This window comes from Myotis myotis, unplaced genomic scaffold (assembly GCF_014108235.1).
Source record: "Myotis myotis isolate mMyoMyo1 unplaced genomic scaffold, mMyoMyo1.p scaffold_m19_p_1, whole genome shotgun sequence".
NCBI lineage: Eukaryota > Metazoa > Chordata > Mammalia > Chiroptera > Vespertilionidae > Myotis > Myotis myotis.
The window spans coordinates 159,395,625-159,411,123 of record NW_023416313.1 but is presented as its reverse complement, the minus strand read 5'-3'; the positions used below and the strand labels follow the sequence as shown (position 1 = coordinate 159,411,123).

The 15,499-nt window shown below is 47.6% G+C and overlaps 1 protein-coding gene across 2 annotated transcripts; it reads right to left on the bottom strand.

Moving 5' to 3' along the window:
* Positions 1 to 2,570, bottom strand: CHAC1 (ChaC glutathione specific gamma-glutamylcyclotransferase 1). 2 transcript variants are annotated; one of them, XM_036297728.1, is made up of 3 exons: positions 1,854 to 2,570; positions 1,426 to 1,461; positions 1 to 1,071 (listed from the first exon to the last, which is right to left on the bottom strand). In XM_036297728.1, the coding sequence occupies exons 1-3, from the start codon at positions 2,082 to 2,084 to the stop codon at positions 670 to 672; spliced, it is 669 nt and encodes a 222-aa protein (XP_036153621.1). In that variant the 5' UTR covers positions 2,085 to 2,570; the 3' UTR covers positions 1 to 669. The 2 variants fall into 2 exon arrangements, with proteins under 2 accessions (XP_036153621.1, XP_036153631.1); XM_036297738.1 differs by lacking the exon at positions 1,426 to 1,461 and having other exon boundaries at positions 1,854 to 2,243.
* Positions 2,571 to 15,499: the final 12,929 nt, after the last annotated feature.

Below are 15,499 nucleotides of genomic sequence, written 5' to 3'. Positions count from 1 at the left end.
TAATAAGACATCAGTTTATGGGTAATAGTAAGGGACAGATGGGATGGCACCGAGGCCTAGTGATCAATTTCCCAGGAATAAACAGACAGACAGATAGGACTGCACAGACAGACATACAGGACAGGAGAACAAAGCCAAGTGGGTGAGAGATCCAGGCCCAGCTCCAGCAGCTATGCCTGGGCTCCAGATATAGCTTTGCCCTGGGGACCTGGGGGATGAACAAGGCTGAAAGGGACCTCAGTTCCTTCAGAGCCCCATCCCCTCACTCCCTCCTGTCCCTTACTAGCAGGTGATATTTCTGGGGCCAGGGAATGGTTTGGGGATTAGGGAGTTAGAGGGGGAGGGGGAGGTCTGGATGGTGTGGGGTTAGCAGCAGCACTGAGGGGAATCAGGGACGGGACACCGCTCAGCAGGGCCCATGTGTCCAGGGCAGGCCCCCCACTCTGCCCATCACACCAACATGGTGCAATAAATAGTTTCAAGTAGTAAGTCAATGTCAGGCAGGAGAGAGCTGGAGACTGATGGACAGGCAGGGGCTCAGGGAGAGGAGCCCTCGCTGCCCACTGAGTCCCCTGAGTGGGCTCCAGCTGTACCAAGTCTGTCTGTGTGCACAGGCGTGGGGACCTGGCCCCCATGTCCACGTGGGCACTCCCTGCAGGGCTCAGCCCCTCACACCAGTCCCAACGCCTGCTTGGTGGGGCAGAAGCAGGGCAGCATGGTGCCCACAGCGTCCACGATGGCTGCCAGGTGCTCGTCCTGTGCCTGGGGCCCACAGAGCTGCATGAAGTCTGCCAGGCGCAGCAAGTACTCAAGGTTGTGGCCGGAGAAGCCCTGGCAGGCCAGGATCTGTGTAGCAATGGCCTCCTCCGGTGCAGGGCCCAAGTACCCAGGGTTCTGTGGGGTGGCCACATAGGCCAATGCCTTGAGTGGTTGGTCAGGGGTATCTTGGGGGTAGAAGGTGACCTCCTTGGTATCATAGCCACCGAGCTCTGCTTCCCGCACGTGCAGATACTTCAGAGCCTCGCTCACCTGTTCATCGCGCACCTGGTATGCCACGCCCCAAGTGCAGCCCTAGGAGGAAACAGGACATAGGGGTCAGTCACGACAGCTCCTCTCGGGTCCCACCCCAGGACTCTGCTCTCTAAGGGAGGTGGGAGGAGGGCTGCTGAGCCACCCAGTAGCAATATCTGCACCAAGCTGTCCTCCCTTTTCTTAACCAGATTAACAGGGTATCACCTGTAGGCTTGTCAGGAATGTGCGTTTCAGGCTTTAACAGGAAATCCTGGTGAGAAGCACGGAACCAGACCACCCTTTCCTTCTGTCAGAAGGACATCTAACCTAATCTGCAGCCAAGGACTCACAGACTGTCTGTTGGCACCCCTCCATGCTTGGCCCCAGGGGCCCTGTCTTCACTCGGGCACTTACCTCATGGTCTTCGAGAAGGGTCACCACTCGGCCAGGCTAGGAAGGAAGAACAGATTTCAAAAGAGACAAGTTAGAAAGCTCTGCATCCGTGCCAGAGGACTTACCAACTCTGCCAGCACAGGCCTCAGAGAGCCCACTCACCCAGGGGAGAGTGGAGGGAGTGATGCATGGATGCAAGAGAAATAGACACCTGGCAGGGCCCCAGGCTGATCATCAGAACTACTCATCAACAACACAGGATCACAGACTCCAGGCATCACACCGCGATCCACTGGGCACACAAATTTAAGCCACAAACCCCCGGGCATAGGGTTTACCTATTTCCCCCATCGGCCAGGAGTCCGTCTGCCCACAGAGCCCTGGGCACGCCGGCGCCCCCTCTCCTGCCCGACCCTATCCCTCTCCCCGGGGCATGGCTGAATGCTCACCATCTTGTCGCTGCCCCGATGGAAGGTGTCTCCCTGCCAGAACCGGCGGCTGTAGCCGCGCACGAAGCCCACGCGGCTGTCGCTATAGGCGAAGTCGGGCCTCCACACCAGGGAGCCGTACCCGAAAATCCACAGCGCCCGGGGCTCGCCATCGTCCCGCGGGGGCTGCGCGGGCGGGGAGGCGGGCGGCGAGGCGGGCGAGGTGTCCTGGGCTGCGGATGCCTGCTTCATGGTGCCGGGCACAGGGACGGGCCCGGGCGTCCTCCGGGCAGGTCTCCGGCGCGGGCACGGAAGGACCGACGGACGCGCACACCTGGCCTGGCACCGCTGAGTCGCTCCAGCTGCGCAGCCCCGGCCAAGGCCCTTTTTAAACCCTCCGGTGGGCAGGCACCGCCCTCCGCTGCCAGCTGCCGCGGTGATTGGGGCGGGGCCAACCTCATTTTGGGCCAATGACCTGTGGATGTTGCTGGCCGCTTAACCGCTCCGCCCTGCGAGTGGGTCACTGGGCGGCCGGCCCCCGCCCCATCGCGCCCGCTGATTGGTTCGGCTCCCTCTCTGCAGCAGCCCTGTCAGGAGTGATGCAACGGCGAGGGAGGTTTCCCCAGCCTGGCATGCAGCAAGGGCGCCTCGGATTGCGTCAGGCGGCGGGTCGAGAGCCGGGGCACCGGCCGTCTCCCCGGCAACCTCTCCACGGCCTGGGCCCTTCATGAACCCTGGCGGGGGGGTCCCAAGAGGGTGTCTCCCCCCGAGTCCTGCCGACGCACGCGGCCGAGCTCTGCTACCCCAGGCAGCGCGGACTCACCAGGGCCGGTGCAGGGCACGGCCCGAAGGAGCGCTCTGGGCGGCATCCATGCCTGTCCCTGGGGCTCCGCCTGGGAGCGCGCACTCGGGAGACGCCGTCGGAGGCCCTTTCCGCATTCTGCGCAGGTGTTTCACGCGGTAGGCCCGCGTGAGCAAATGGAGAAACTGAGTCACGGGGCTGACCAGGGGTTCTGCAGAGGCTGAATCAGCCGGGCGCCCAGAGCGTGCGGCCTCACGTGAGGGATACGCCTCGAGGAAGGAGGGGGACCCCCTGAGCCCGCGGAGATGGGGGAAGAGCCAGAGTTCTTGGAACTGCCGTGGTCACTTTGGCGTTGTTGGCCCGACAGCAGAAGGCCTGTCCTTCACAGGAGAGTGCTGACAAGGCCTGGGGCGAGCCCTCTGGCAGGGGAAGCGGACAGTATTGCTTCTCATTCTAATCTAGTTAGGTACTAAACAAAAAATTGTCTGCACACTTGAAGTAATCATTCCAAAGGTGTGTAAGATATAGCCTCCAGTAGAGATGTCGCACTCTAGTGTGTATAGCATGAAGCTAGTTCTTTTAAAACAAGACAAGTTATACATTAATGTTTGTAAAAAACAAAAACCCTGCAAGAATATACCTAAACTGTTAGTAGAGCTTGTCATCAGCAGAGGACTTTTAATATTAACTGTAAACATTTATGGAAAAGTTTGGGTTTTTACAAGAAGCATGAATTACTTATCCAGTTGGAAAAAATTACAGGCAAAATGTTTTTTTCTTTCCTTTCTCTTTCCCTCCATTCTTCATATTCACTCTCTCCTCTGCTGTCTATGCTGTCCCCTTTAGAAGCTGCTAGCTTCTTAGGGAGACTACCTCCTCGCCCCACCCCCACCCCCACCCCCACCTACCCACTTTGGGTTACTGGTCCCAGCACTTTGCTGGAAGGATCTGAATAGGCACAAACAACCCTTTGAAAAAGCAGCTTGATGATACGAATCAAGAAGCATAAAATGTCCCTGCCCTTTGACCCAATGCTTCCACTCCAGGAAATTATTCAAAATATGGGGAAAGCCATATGCCTGAAGATTTTTCAAAGCATTGTTATTAATTATAGCAAAAACAAAAGAAGAAAACTACTTAAATATCTAAAAATAGCTAAATGCTTAAGTAAATTATGGTCAATTCACATGGTAGAGAAATAAACACACAAAACAAGTATCCAACAATAGATTATTAGTTACATAGATTTGATATAAACAAAAATAAATCTGTGCAGTCACTAGAAACCATTACCTAATATAACTCCTTAAATGTAAAAAGTCTGTATATGTTTCTTTGCTTAGAAAAAAATCTGGAAGGACACAAACATGGTCAATGATTATGTCTGAGCAGTAGGACTATGTGAGATTTGTACTTTCTTTTTATTATTTTTTTAATCTTTACTGTTGAAAGTATTACATATGTCCTCCTTTTTCCCCCATTGTCCCGCCCCCCCCCCCCAGCTGTACTTTCTTTTTATACTAGTTCAGATTGTCTGGGATTTTTTTAAAAAAGAAAACAAAAGCCACTTCTATTTAGAAAAAAAAGTTAAAAATAAAAATCCATTATGAAAATAACATACTAATAATGCCTATGATTGCATAATAAGGCAAAAATGCAAAATATGACTATCACATGCACTGTTATTAAAACTATTAAAACAACAGAAATAAGATGCATGAGGAAAAAATGGGGCACCGTTGCTAATGATGAATGTGTTGTGATACTGGGATTATGGGCAATTCTTTTTTCTATTTTCCAAGGCCCAGTGTACTTTTTACTAATGAAAGTGTTCCTTTGAAAGAAGCGTAATTAGCCCTAGCCAGTTTGGCTCAGTGGATGGAGTGCTGACCTGAAGACTGAAGGTTCCAAGGTTCAATTCCGGTCAAGGGCATGTACCTTGGTTGGGGCTCATGTAGGAGGCAACCAATGTGTCTCTCCCACATTGATGTCTCTCTCTCTCTCTCTCTCTCTCTCTCTCTCTCTCTCTGCCTCCCTCCCTCCCTCCCTTCCTTTCACTCTCTCTAAAAACTCAATATAAAAAATATCCTCAGGTGAGGATTAAGAAAAGAAGAAGTATAATTAATGGTTTTCTGGTAGCTAAGGGGCAGAAAGCATAGCAGAATCACCTGGGAAACATATTCAAGATGCCCATTCTGAGAACCCCTCCCACCAGGACCAAGGCCCCAGGTTTTAAGAACTCTTTTAGTGAGCTCCTACTCCAGGCAGAGTTGGCACTCCCTCCTCTGTGTTTCCACACCCTCTTACCTCTTACCGGTGTTTTGTTTATATTTTTGTTCCCTCCACTTCATGCTTATAACAAAAATAATCCTTTTTCTCAAGTTTACCTTGAGCTAGACAGTTAGCTAAATGCTTTTACATCTATTCTAATTAAGAAATTCACTACTTTGTGAGATGAATATAATTTCACAGATGGGCAAACTGGGGCACAGAAAAGTTGGGTAATCTACCTGTGGTGACACAGCACGTGGTGGAACCTGGGACTGAAGACAGAGTCCAAACCCAGAGCCTCCTTGCTGATAAGCATTTGACGTTCTGCCTCCCAGGCACCTGAGCTCCCTTAGGGCAGACTTCACCTTTGAAGGCCCAGGGGAATCAACACAGTGCTGGCTCTTGGAATTTTTCCCACAAAAGTAGGTAGAAGGGAAGCTCTTACTTGGAAAAGGCCAGGGCAGCCTGGGGTTTAGAGAGGAGGAATCCTGTAAGAGACAGTTTCAACCTTGACCTTCTCAAAATAGGAATCCTCACAAAACTTGGCCTGGGGGTCCCGGCCACTGTCCCAGGCGCATGTCTTGTTCCCATTCCTGGCGTATTCCTTCCAACATCAGTTTCTTTCCTCCAGTGGGACACTCTCTGCAGTAAACCACCCGCTCAGCTGGCTCCTCTTAACATCTGCAGCAACCATTCCATCTTTTCTCCCAAAATCCCCTCAGGAAGGGGCTGCAGGGGTCATGCCCACAGAAGCTCCAGCTCACGAAAGATGATGAGAGAGCACCACCTTCACCTTGAAGAGTCCCACGTGATGTGCACGTGGTGGCTTCCTTTTTGGGCCTTTCCCAAATTAATCTTTCCTTATTGTTCCCCTTCAGGCAGTCATTTCTCATTTCCTTATGATCTCTTCTCACTTCTCATTCCAGTCACTGCAGTCAACTCCCGGTGTTACCTGAAACAAAGGAAGGGAGTGTGTTAGGAGCCAGGGGATCCTGCTAATTTATGCTAAATGATAAAATTGCTTTATAAAGCTGCTGATTCCAGAAGGTAAAAAACCTCTCAGCCCAGCTTGCCCAGATTTGAGCCTTGCTCCACCATTGACCATCGGAATGACCCTCAACTGTGAAATGGGGAATAATAGCACCTACTCTGTAGGTGCTGATGAGGTTTATAATGCCTTAACCATCACCTGCTGTATGGGAGCACTCAATACATGCCAGCTCCTTATTATTTTTATTTTAGCCTTTTCACTTTCTATTTTATTTAGAGCAGAGCCACATATCAGAAACCACCCAGCCAGCAGCTTAGTATGTCCATTGCTATAAGGGAGGGTGAAATTATCAGAAGAGTTTATATTGTAGTTATTAGATACTTAAAGACAACAACTAGAACACCCAGTACAAGTCAGACATTCACCACAGGAAGCTACTGCAGCAACCTGTAGAGAAAACATCCCTGCATCCCAAACAGTGGGTCCCAACATATAAAGGTTCCAGTATGTGACTTTCTTCCCAAAATGAATGGAACAATCTTATATGATAAAGGGGTGATGTGCAAATTGACCATCACTCCAACACACAAAATGGCCACAACAGGATGGCCGGCAGGGGAGGGCAGTGGGGAGTGAGCAGGCATGCAGGGGAGGGCAATTGGGAGTGAGCAGGCCTGCAGGGGAGGGCAGTTAGGGGCAACCAGGCTGGCAGGGGAGGAAAGTTAGGGGTGACTGGGCCAGCAGGGCAGGGCAGTTGGGGCCTACCAGGCCTTCGGGGGAGAACAGGGGCGACCAGGCCTGCAGGGGAGGGCAGTTAGGGGTGACCAGGAGGGAAGTGGGGGGCAATTGGGCCAGCAGAGGAGCAGTTAGGCATCAATCAGGCTGGCAGGGGAGTGGTTAGGGGGTGATCAGGCTGGCAAGCAGAAGCGGTTAGGGGCAATCAGGCAGGCAGGCAGGTGAACGGTTGGGAGCCAGCAGTCCTGGATTGTGAGAGGGATGTCCGACTGCCCGTTTAGGCCCAATCCCACTGGGATTGGGCCTAAACGGGCAGTGGGATATCCTTCGAGGGGTCCCAGATTGGAGAGGGTGCAGGCTGGGCTGAGGGACACACAACCCTCCCGTGCATGAATTTCGTGCACCGGGCCTCTAGTTCTATATATTAGCAATAGGTGTCCCAACTCCTACTGGCAAGATGTAAAGGTTTACCCTACATGGGTTCCTCCATTGCGGGCTTCAGAGCAGTTGGAGTGGTGAGAAGCGCATCTCCAGGTCCTGTCCCTTTCACCTCCAGTTGGCTCATTGTCCTTATTTTGCTCATGTCTATCTGATTGCCTACCATATCCCCCTCAAGTATCTTGGCTCTGAATTCTTTAGAGAAAAGGGGTGTTGGGTCTCTTCTGTGGCTGCTTCAAGCTGAGGAGGGAGGAAGTTTTCTTTCAGAGCCAAGAGGTCCTTGTTCTGTGTCAGAGGGACGATGAGGCCTGGGTATCAGAGGAGGTGGCAGTGATGTCTAGAGATGGTATGCTCTGAGTACGAGTAGGGCTTGTAACTAGTGGAGACAAACTGTGTTATAGATTTTAGTGTTATTGCAGTAAAAGCTAGAGATAAATTCAGGATCTAGTTTAATTCACAGGTGAAAAATAAAGCTTTGAGTCTAATTCTCACCACTTTGTGTTACAGAGTCTACTGAAACACAATTCCCCCCTAAAATCACCCTCATTTTTATTAAAGAGCCAAATTAAGACCAATTTATTTACTTTATTAAGACTAGTTTCAATTTGGCCTGATTGTTTGCATGAACACAATAAGAATAGCAATTGGTCATATCGGCTTTTTAAAAAAAATCTGCTTTGCTGGAATTTCATGATTGAGCTTTAATTAGCCCCTTAGGACAAAGAAGCTGAGCCACCAGGGGCCTTGTTCCTTAGGATGACTGATCATCTTTATGCCCAAGAAACATCACAGGGTTCGAACCAAAAGAGTCCATCTCACAGCCATGGCACTGGACTACAATGACAATCTCCACCTGTGGAGCCCTGCTGACTATGTTGCTTTAACCATTTTTGTTATGCTGGTAATGGTAGGCTCCCTTACTGTAGAAGTGACCTGGCTGGATTGTAGCATGATAAAAGCCCTAAATGCCACTTCCAGGGCTGTACATGGGATAAATCAAGAGCTAAGCCAGGTCAGGGAGGCAGTTGTAGAGAATCGGGCAGCAATAGATTATTTCTGGTTGTGGCATAACCACAATGAGAAATTTAAAGGAATGTGCTGTTTTAATCTTTTTGACAATTCTCAATTGATAGAAAACAACATTCAACAAATTAGGGAAACCGTCTCCCAAGAGCCTGCATTCACTATATTCCATCCCTGGGAACTGCTTTCTCCACTTTTGTTTCTGATTTTATTTATTTGGGCTCTCTCTCTTTGTTTCTTGATGAGTCTGGCTAATGGTTCATCAATTTTATTTATATCTTTTCAAAGAACCAGCTCTTGGTTTCACTGATTTTATTTGCATTTTTTTGTTTGTTTGTTTTAGTCTCTATATCATTTATTTATGATCTTATCTTTATTTCTGTCCTACTTACTCTGGGCTTTTCTTGTTCTCTTTATAGTTCTTTAAGTTTTAGGGTTAAATAGTTTATTGTTAATTTTTCTTTTCTTTTTTTTTTTTTTCTGAGGTTGGCATGTAGTGCTATGAACTTCCCTCTTAGGACTGCTTTGGCTGTGTCCCAGAGATTTTGGGTTGTTGTGTGTTCATTTTCATTTGTTTCCAGGAAGTTTTTTATTTCTTTCTTGATCTCATTGATAACCCACTCATTGGGTAATAACATGCTATTTAGCCTCTATGTGTTTGAATGTTTTGGGGTGTTTTTACTGTAGTTGATTTCTAATTTCATCCCACTGTGATCTGAGAAGATGCTTGATATGATTTCAATCTTCTTGAACTTGTAGAGACTTCTTTTGTGTCCACATGTTTGATAACATGTGGTCTATCTTTGTGAATGATCCATGTGCACTTGACAAGAATGTATATTCTGCAGCTTTGGGGTGAAATGTTCTATAAATGCCAATTAAATCCATCTGATCCAGTGTATCTTTTAGAGTCACTGTTTCTATGTTAAGTTTTTGTCTGGAAGATCTATGCAGTGAGTCAGTGGGGTGTTAAAGTTCCCTACTATGACTGTATTGTAGATTTTCTTCCTTAAAGTCCTTTAGAAGTTTTTAAATATATTTAGGTGCTCCAATGTTGGGTGCATATATATTTACCAGGGTTATATCCTCTCGTTGGGTTGATCCCTTTAGTATTATGTAGTGACCTTTGTTGTCTCTTATGATGGTCTTCATTTTAAAAAATATATATTTTCTTGATTTTTTACAGAGAGGAAGGGAGAGGGACAGAGAGCCAGAAACATCGATGAGAGAGAAACACCGATCAGCTGCCTCCCGCACACCGCCCACTGGGGATTTGCCCGCAACCAAGGCACATACCTCTGACTAGAATTGAACCTGGGACTCCCCAGTCCACAGACCAGCGCTCTATCCACTGAGCCAAACCGGTTAGGGCGATGGTCTTCATTTTGAAGTCTATTTTGTTGGATATGAGTATTGCTACTCCAGCTTTTTATTCTTTTCCATTTGCATGGAAATTTTTTTTCCATCTCTTTATTCTCATCCTTCATATGTCTTTGTTCTGAGGTGGGTCTCTTCTAGACAGCATATAGTTGGGTCATGCTTTTGTATCCATTTAGCTACCCTACACCTTTGATTGGAGCATTTAATCCATTTACCTTTAGGGTTATTATTGATAGGTACTTATTTGTTGCCATTTTAATTCTGTATGCCTAGGTTTCACTCTCTGTTTCTTCTTCTCATTACAGCAGTCCCTTTAGCATTTCTTGTAATGCTGGCTTGGTGGTGATGTACTCCTTTAGCCTTTTTTTTTTTTTTTTTGTCTGGGAAGCTTTTTATTTGACCGTCTATTTTGAATGATAACTTTACTGGATATACTAATCTTGGTTTCAGATCCTTGCTTTCCATTACCTTGAGTACTTCATGCCATTCCCTTCTGGCCTGTAGAGCTTCTGATGAGTAATCAGGTGTCAGCTTTATGGGAGCTCCTTTGTAGGTAACAGTTGCTTTTCTCTTGCTGCCTTTAAAATTCTCTCTTTGTCTTTAATTTTTGGCATTTTAATTATGATGTGTCTGGGTGTGGGTCTGTTTGGGTTCATCTTACTTGGGGTTCTCTGTGCCTCCTGAACTTATGTGACTTTTTCCTTTACCAGATTAAGGAAGTTTTCTGCCATTATTTCTTTAAACACGTTCTCTATCCCTTTCTCCCTTTCTGCATCTTCTGGCACACCTGCTATTCGAATATTGTTATGTTTCACATTGTCCCACAGCTCTCTTAAGCTGTCCTCCTGCTTTTTAATTGTTGTTTTTTTTTTTCTTTTTGGTTCTCTGATTGAGTGATTTTTTTCAACCCTGTCTTCTAATTCACTGATTCGATCCTCAGCTTCCCCTAATCTGCTGTGTATTACTTCCAATGTGTTCTTTATTTGTGCTATGTCATTTTTTATTTCTGTTTTCATAGTTACTATATCTTTTCTCATGCTGTTCAGCATCTTTACCATCATTATTCTGAACTCTATATCAGAAAACTTCTTATTTCCATTTCATTTATCTCTTCTTCTGGGTAATTCTCTTGTTCTTTCATTTGGGGATTGTTGCTTTGTCTCCTCATTTTGGCTGCCTATTTGGGTTTGTGACTATGCATTAGGTAGATCTGCTACGTCTCTCAATCTCTAGTGCTGGATAATGTCAAACGCTGTTTCTGTCTAATTAGATCAGGCAACGACTCAAAGCCTCCAGAGACCACCTCTGCCTACAGCAGTGGTTCTCAACCTTCTGGCCCTTTAAATACAGTTCCTCATGTTGTGACCCAACCATAAAATTATTTTCATTGCTACTTCATAACTGTAATGTTGCTACTGTTATGAATCGTAATGTAAATATCTGATATGCAGCCATAGCTGGTTCTGCTCAGTGGATAGAGCGTCAGCCTGCGGACTGAAGGGTCCCAGGTTCAATTCTGGTCAAGGGCACATGTCTAGGTTGTGGGCTTGATCCCCAGTAGGGGACATGCAGGAGGCAGCCAATCAATGATTCTCTCTCATCATTGATGTTTCTATCTCTCTTTCCTTCTCCCTTCCTCTCTGAAATCAATAAAGATATTTAAAACAACAAAAAAAGGTTATTTATAAAAAAAAAAATCTGATATGCAGGATGGTCTTAGGCGACCCCTGTGAAAGGGTTGTTCGACCACCAAAGGGGTCGTGACCCACAGGTTGAGAACCCCTGGCCTACAGACTGATAGGATTCTGTCTTCAATTGCCTTCAGGCAATCATCCACAGATGTGGCACAAATTCTTTTCAATGAGGTGGGGCAATTGCTTCTGCCTGGAGGCTAATTGTTATTCTCAGTCTCTATTGGGCCTCTAAAACTCCACACCTTGGGGAAAGTTGTTTTCCAATAGTGTGAGTCAACTGTCTTCCCCCAGGAAAAGCCTCATGTATAGAAAATGTCTACATTAGAAAGATGACTCTACGGTGTGAGGGAATGACTCACAAGAAACCAGGTGTCTGCCTTCTGAGCTCTTACCGCAGAGCCCCCCGTCCTGGCTTCTGCTCACACAGCTCCATCCACTCTGTCTTCCCTCTGTCGGAGCGCAAGATAGCTGGCTTCACAGGGAACTTTTTTATTCACAGGGAATTTTTTTTGTTGGCCCTTTAAGAGAGTGTATGAATTTTCAGCCATCTCTCCCTGTCAGACAGCAACCCTGTCACTTTTCCCAGCTGGGTGTTATGTGGGTACCCTTCTCAGTTCTGGTGCTCTCTGCCGGGGGGCCCAGCTTGGGAATTATACCCCAGTAGCAACCCTCCACAGCTGAGATATCTCTCCAGAACTTCAGTTGCTATTTGTGGGAGCCCAGCCAGCCCTTTCACGCTTCTGCCTCTCCTACCAGTCTCTCTGCCGTCTCCGCTTTCAGTCCTCGCTTATCAGGGTTCTCCCCAGTGATTCTTCCGTTGATTATTCAGGAAGTTTTTCTGTATTTTAGTTGTAAATCCAGTTTGGTCCTGGGAGCATGTCGGTGCAGCATCCACTTATTCCACTGCCATATTTCATCTCTCCTCCTGGGCAGAAGCAAATTCAGTCCAGCAGGATGAGATTTTTCATCTAAAACTAATCTCATAGATTTGAGATGCTAGAAAAAGCAGTGGGGAATGTTAGGGGCAGAAATGGAATATTGGGGACCAGCTACAATTATAATAAATATTAATCATGCTCTGTTAACCATGATGGTTCTAATTTTATTAGAGAAAGCGCATTCTAACCTGGCTAAGAGTTGTACACCTAGGACATGGGAGCTAACATCGGAATGCAGTCCATCCTCCTTTCCTGAGAACTGCCTATAATTATGGGAAGATTTACAACCTCGTGGCTGAAACAGTCTAGTCCTGGAGGCACCCACTATTTACAGCCTCCAGCCCCTATTGCCTGTAATCTGGTCCTGGGGTGCCCGGAGGCATCCACCCTCTTGGACCCCCTTGCCCCAGCCCGCATGACTTGTAACCTGTAATGATTATATGGTGCCTACTTTCCCATGCCTGTAATTCCTACTTTCCCATATAATCTTTGTCCTTCTACCCAATATTAACAACTGGCTTATGGGGAGAGGCAGAGCAGAGTTTTGTGGATGACCTGCTGATCTCCCATACCCCTGGCATTATTGGAATAAATGCTCATATATGATTCAACCCTGTCTCTGTTTAATTGGCTGAAGTAGTGACAGGCAGCCCGGACCCCTTGGTTATCTGGTTACAAAAACAAATAAGATGATGATTTTCCAACCCATTTATTCCAGTTCAAGGTCCTGAGTGTTCAGAGCCTATCCCAGCAGCTCAGGGTGCAAGGGGGACCCAACCCTGAACAGGACACCCATTCCATCACAGGAGCACACGCGCGCGCGCGTGCACACACACACACACACACACACACAGCGCACACTCAGCCTGGGGACAATTTAGATGCACCAGTTCATTTCACATGCACATCTTCGGGGTGTGGAAGAAAACCAGAGTATCTGGAGAAGACCCACGCAGACATAGGGAGAACTGGAAACCACACAGACGGCGGCCCAGCCAGGAATTGATTTTTTTATTCTCATCAGCACTAAAACAGCATCGAACAAAATGACACCTTGAGGACCTGCTGTAGTAGAGCACCGAGAACAGAAGAGATGTATAGGAAGAGTGTGTTTTCCTTTACCCTACTTCTCAGCAAGAATTGGATGGGTCAGGAAAGTGATCAGGGTGGTTTTATTTATTTATTTATTTATTTTAAATATATTTTATTGATTTTTTACAGAGAGAAAGGGAGAGAGATAGAGAGTTAGAAACATCGATGAGAGAGAAACATCGATCAGCTGCCTCTTGCACATCTCCTACTGGGGATGTGCCCGCAACCCAGGTACATGCCCTTGACCGGAATCGAACCTGGGACCTTTCAGTCCGCAGGCTGACGCTCTATCCACTGAGCCAAACCGGTTTCGGCCAGGGTGGTTTTAATTCAGTGGAGGAAACTTCCAGCTATCTCACCCTTCATTCTTGCCATACAATTCACAGATTGTTCCCGCAAACAGGGTGCTAAAGGAGTGTGTGTGTTTTTTTAATATATATGTACATATTTTATTGATTTCAGAGAGGAAGGGAGAGGGAGAGAGAGATAGAAACATCAATGATGAGAGAGAATCATTGATTGGCTGCCTCCTTTACGCTCCACACTGAGGATCAAGCCCGCAACCCAGGCATGGGCCTTGACCAGGAATCAAACTGTGACCTCCTGGTTCATAGGTCGATGCTCAACCACTGAGCCACACCAGCTAGGCTAAAGGAGTGCTTTTAAAAGGCGGAATGGGTGATAGTCTCCCCCAAGAATGCTATAAATAGAATAGCTGCCTGAGCAAAGAAAGGTTTTCTGTGTATACTTGAGGGGAGGGATACTAAAATAAATTAATTAATTGGCCCTGGCTGGGTAGCTCAGTTGGTTAAAGCATTGTCCAAATATGCCAAGGTTGCAGGTTCAATCCCCGGTCAGGGCACATACATGAACCAACCAATGAATGCATAAATAAGTGGAACAACAAATAGATGTTTCTCTCTCTTCCTCTCTCTCTCTCTCTCTCTCTCTCTCTCTCTCTCTCTCTCTCTCCCTCTATCTCTCAAAAATCCATCAATCAACAAATTAATTAATTAATAGAATAAATAACCTACAATCTATGCTGGGCTATACTTCCCACAGACCTCTGAGAGATACATGAGTCCATAGGCCTTGGCCCATGTGCAAGAAGGACATAGGTCCCACCAACACTCTGACAAACAGATGGAAAGAAAGAGTATACAGTCCACCTCAGGAGAGGGAGAGGAGAAGACAGATGCTCTGCTGGTTATGCCAGCTGAATCCAGGATCAAGGGGCAAAGGCTACTTGGTTTCCCCACCCACAAAAGCAGGGACTGTAAGGATTCACCCATGTCCTGACAGAAGGGTTCATAGGATAGTGGGAAAACTTGGCTCCCTGCCCACTTCCAGCCTTCAAGGAGGGAGGAAGACGAAGCTGACCAGGTACCCTATTGTGGCCAGGGTTCCAGTTACTCGACCTCCTGCCTACTCTGTCTGGAAGGGGAGGGGCCAGGGCTCCAACAGAAGGTTGGATTGATGCAGTGAGGCCTTGCTCCCAACTTTAAGGAAAGAGGAAGGTGTGGTTTGTGGGGGCAGGAAATGGCCGGCTACTGGGCTAAGGAGAACTGCAGTAGGGAGCATGTCAGGGGAAGGACAAGGCTGGTGTGGAGAGGATAGCCATAGGGTCAGAATCAAACATCAAACCCCACGGAAATGCTGCAGTATGATAGGACCTGGCTTTAGAAAAGAATTCCAGGAAAGCAGCTCATTTGGAGAATTATGACTGAGGGGCAAACTCTGAAGCCCACAGACAGCCAAGGAAGTGAAGCCCCTTAAATGACAGCAGCTGAGGCACCATCCCCCAAGGGCTGCTGGAGAATGGGAAGGCGATCCTAGAATGTATCCGATCTCTTTTACCAGAGAGAGAGAAGAGGACACACTGAGTGCAGGAGTCACTGATGGAGGTGACACTGAACACACAAGCCTAGTATAACGGGCCTGGCCCAGATGTCTGCCACTGTGGGAGAGGGACATCAATCCAAGTAGCACAGGCCTTTTTGCCAACCCCCAGGGCTTGTTTTTCCTCCAACCTGAGCCAGGACAGGCTGGCCCCGCCTGGCAGGGCTTCGCCTGCCATAACACAGGATGGCTTGGGCCCAGAGCCTACCTGTTGCTAAATCCAGACTCCTGAGGTGCCAGTTACCTTGTGTCTGGCCATAGGCTCAGTTGGCTTCTTGGACCCTGTGCTGTGGCCTCAGAAGGTCTTTAGGGATGAAGGAAGCAGGCTGAGCCCACCCTTAGCTTGAGTGTTACAGGTAACAGGACCCCAGAGGTCTGGGAAAAGGTGGCAAAAGCCACTTATG

Coding starts and splice junctions, on each gene's coding strand:
- CHAC1 (XM_036297728.1), bottom strand. CDS start 2,084: ATGAAGCAGGCATCCGCAGCCCAGGACACCTCGCCCGCCTCGCCGCCC. Junction 1,462..1,853: donor ATCGGGGCAGCGACAAGATG/GTGAGCATTCAG, acceptor CTTCCTTCCTAG/CCTGGCCGAGTGGTGACCCT. Junction 1,072..1,425: donor CCCTTCTCGAAGACCATGAG/GTAAGTGCCCGA, acceptor GTTTCCTCCTAG/GGCTGCACTTGGGGCGTGGC.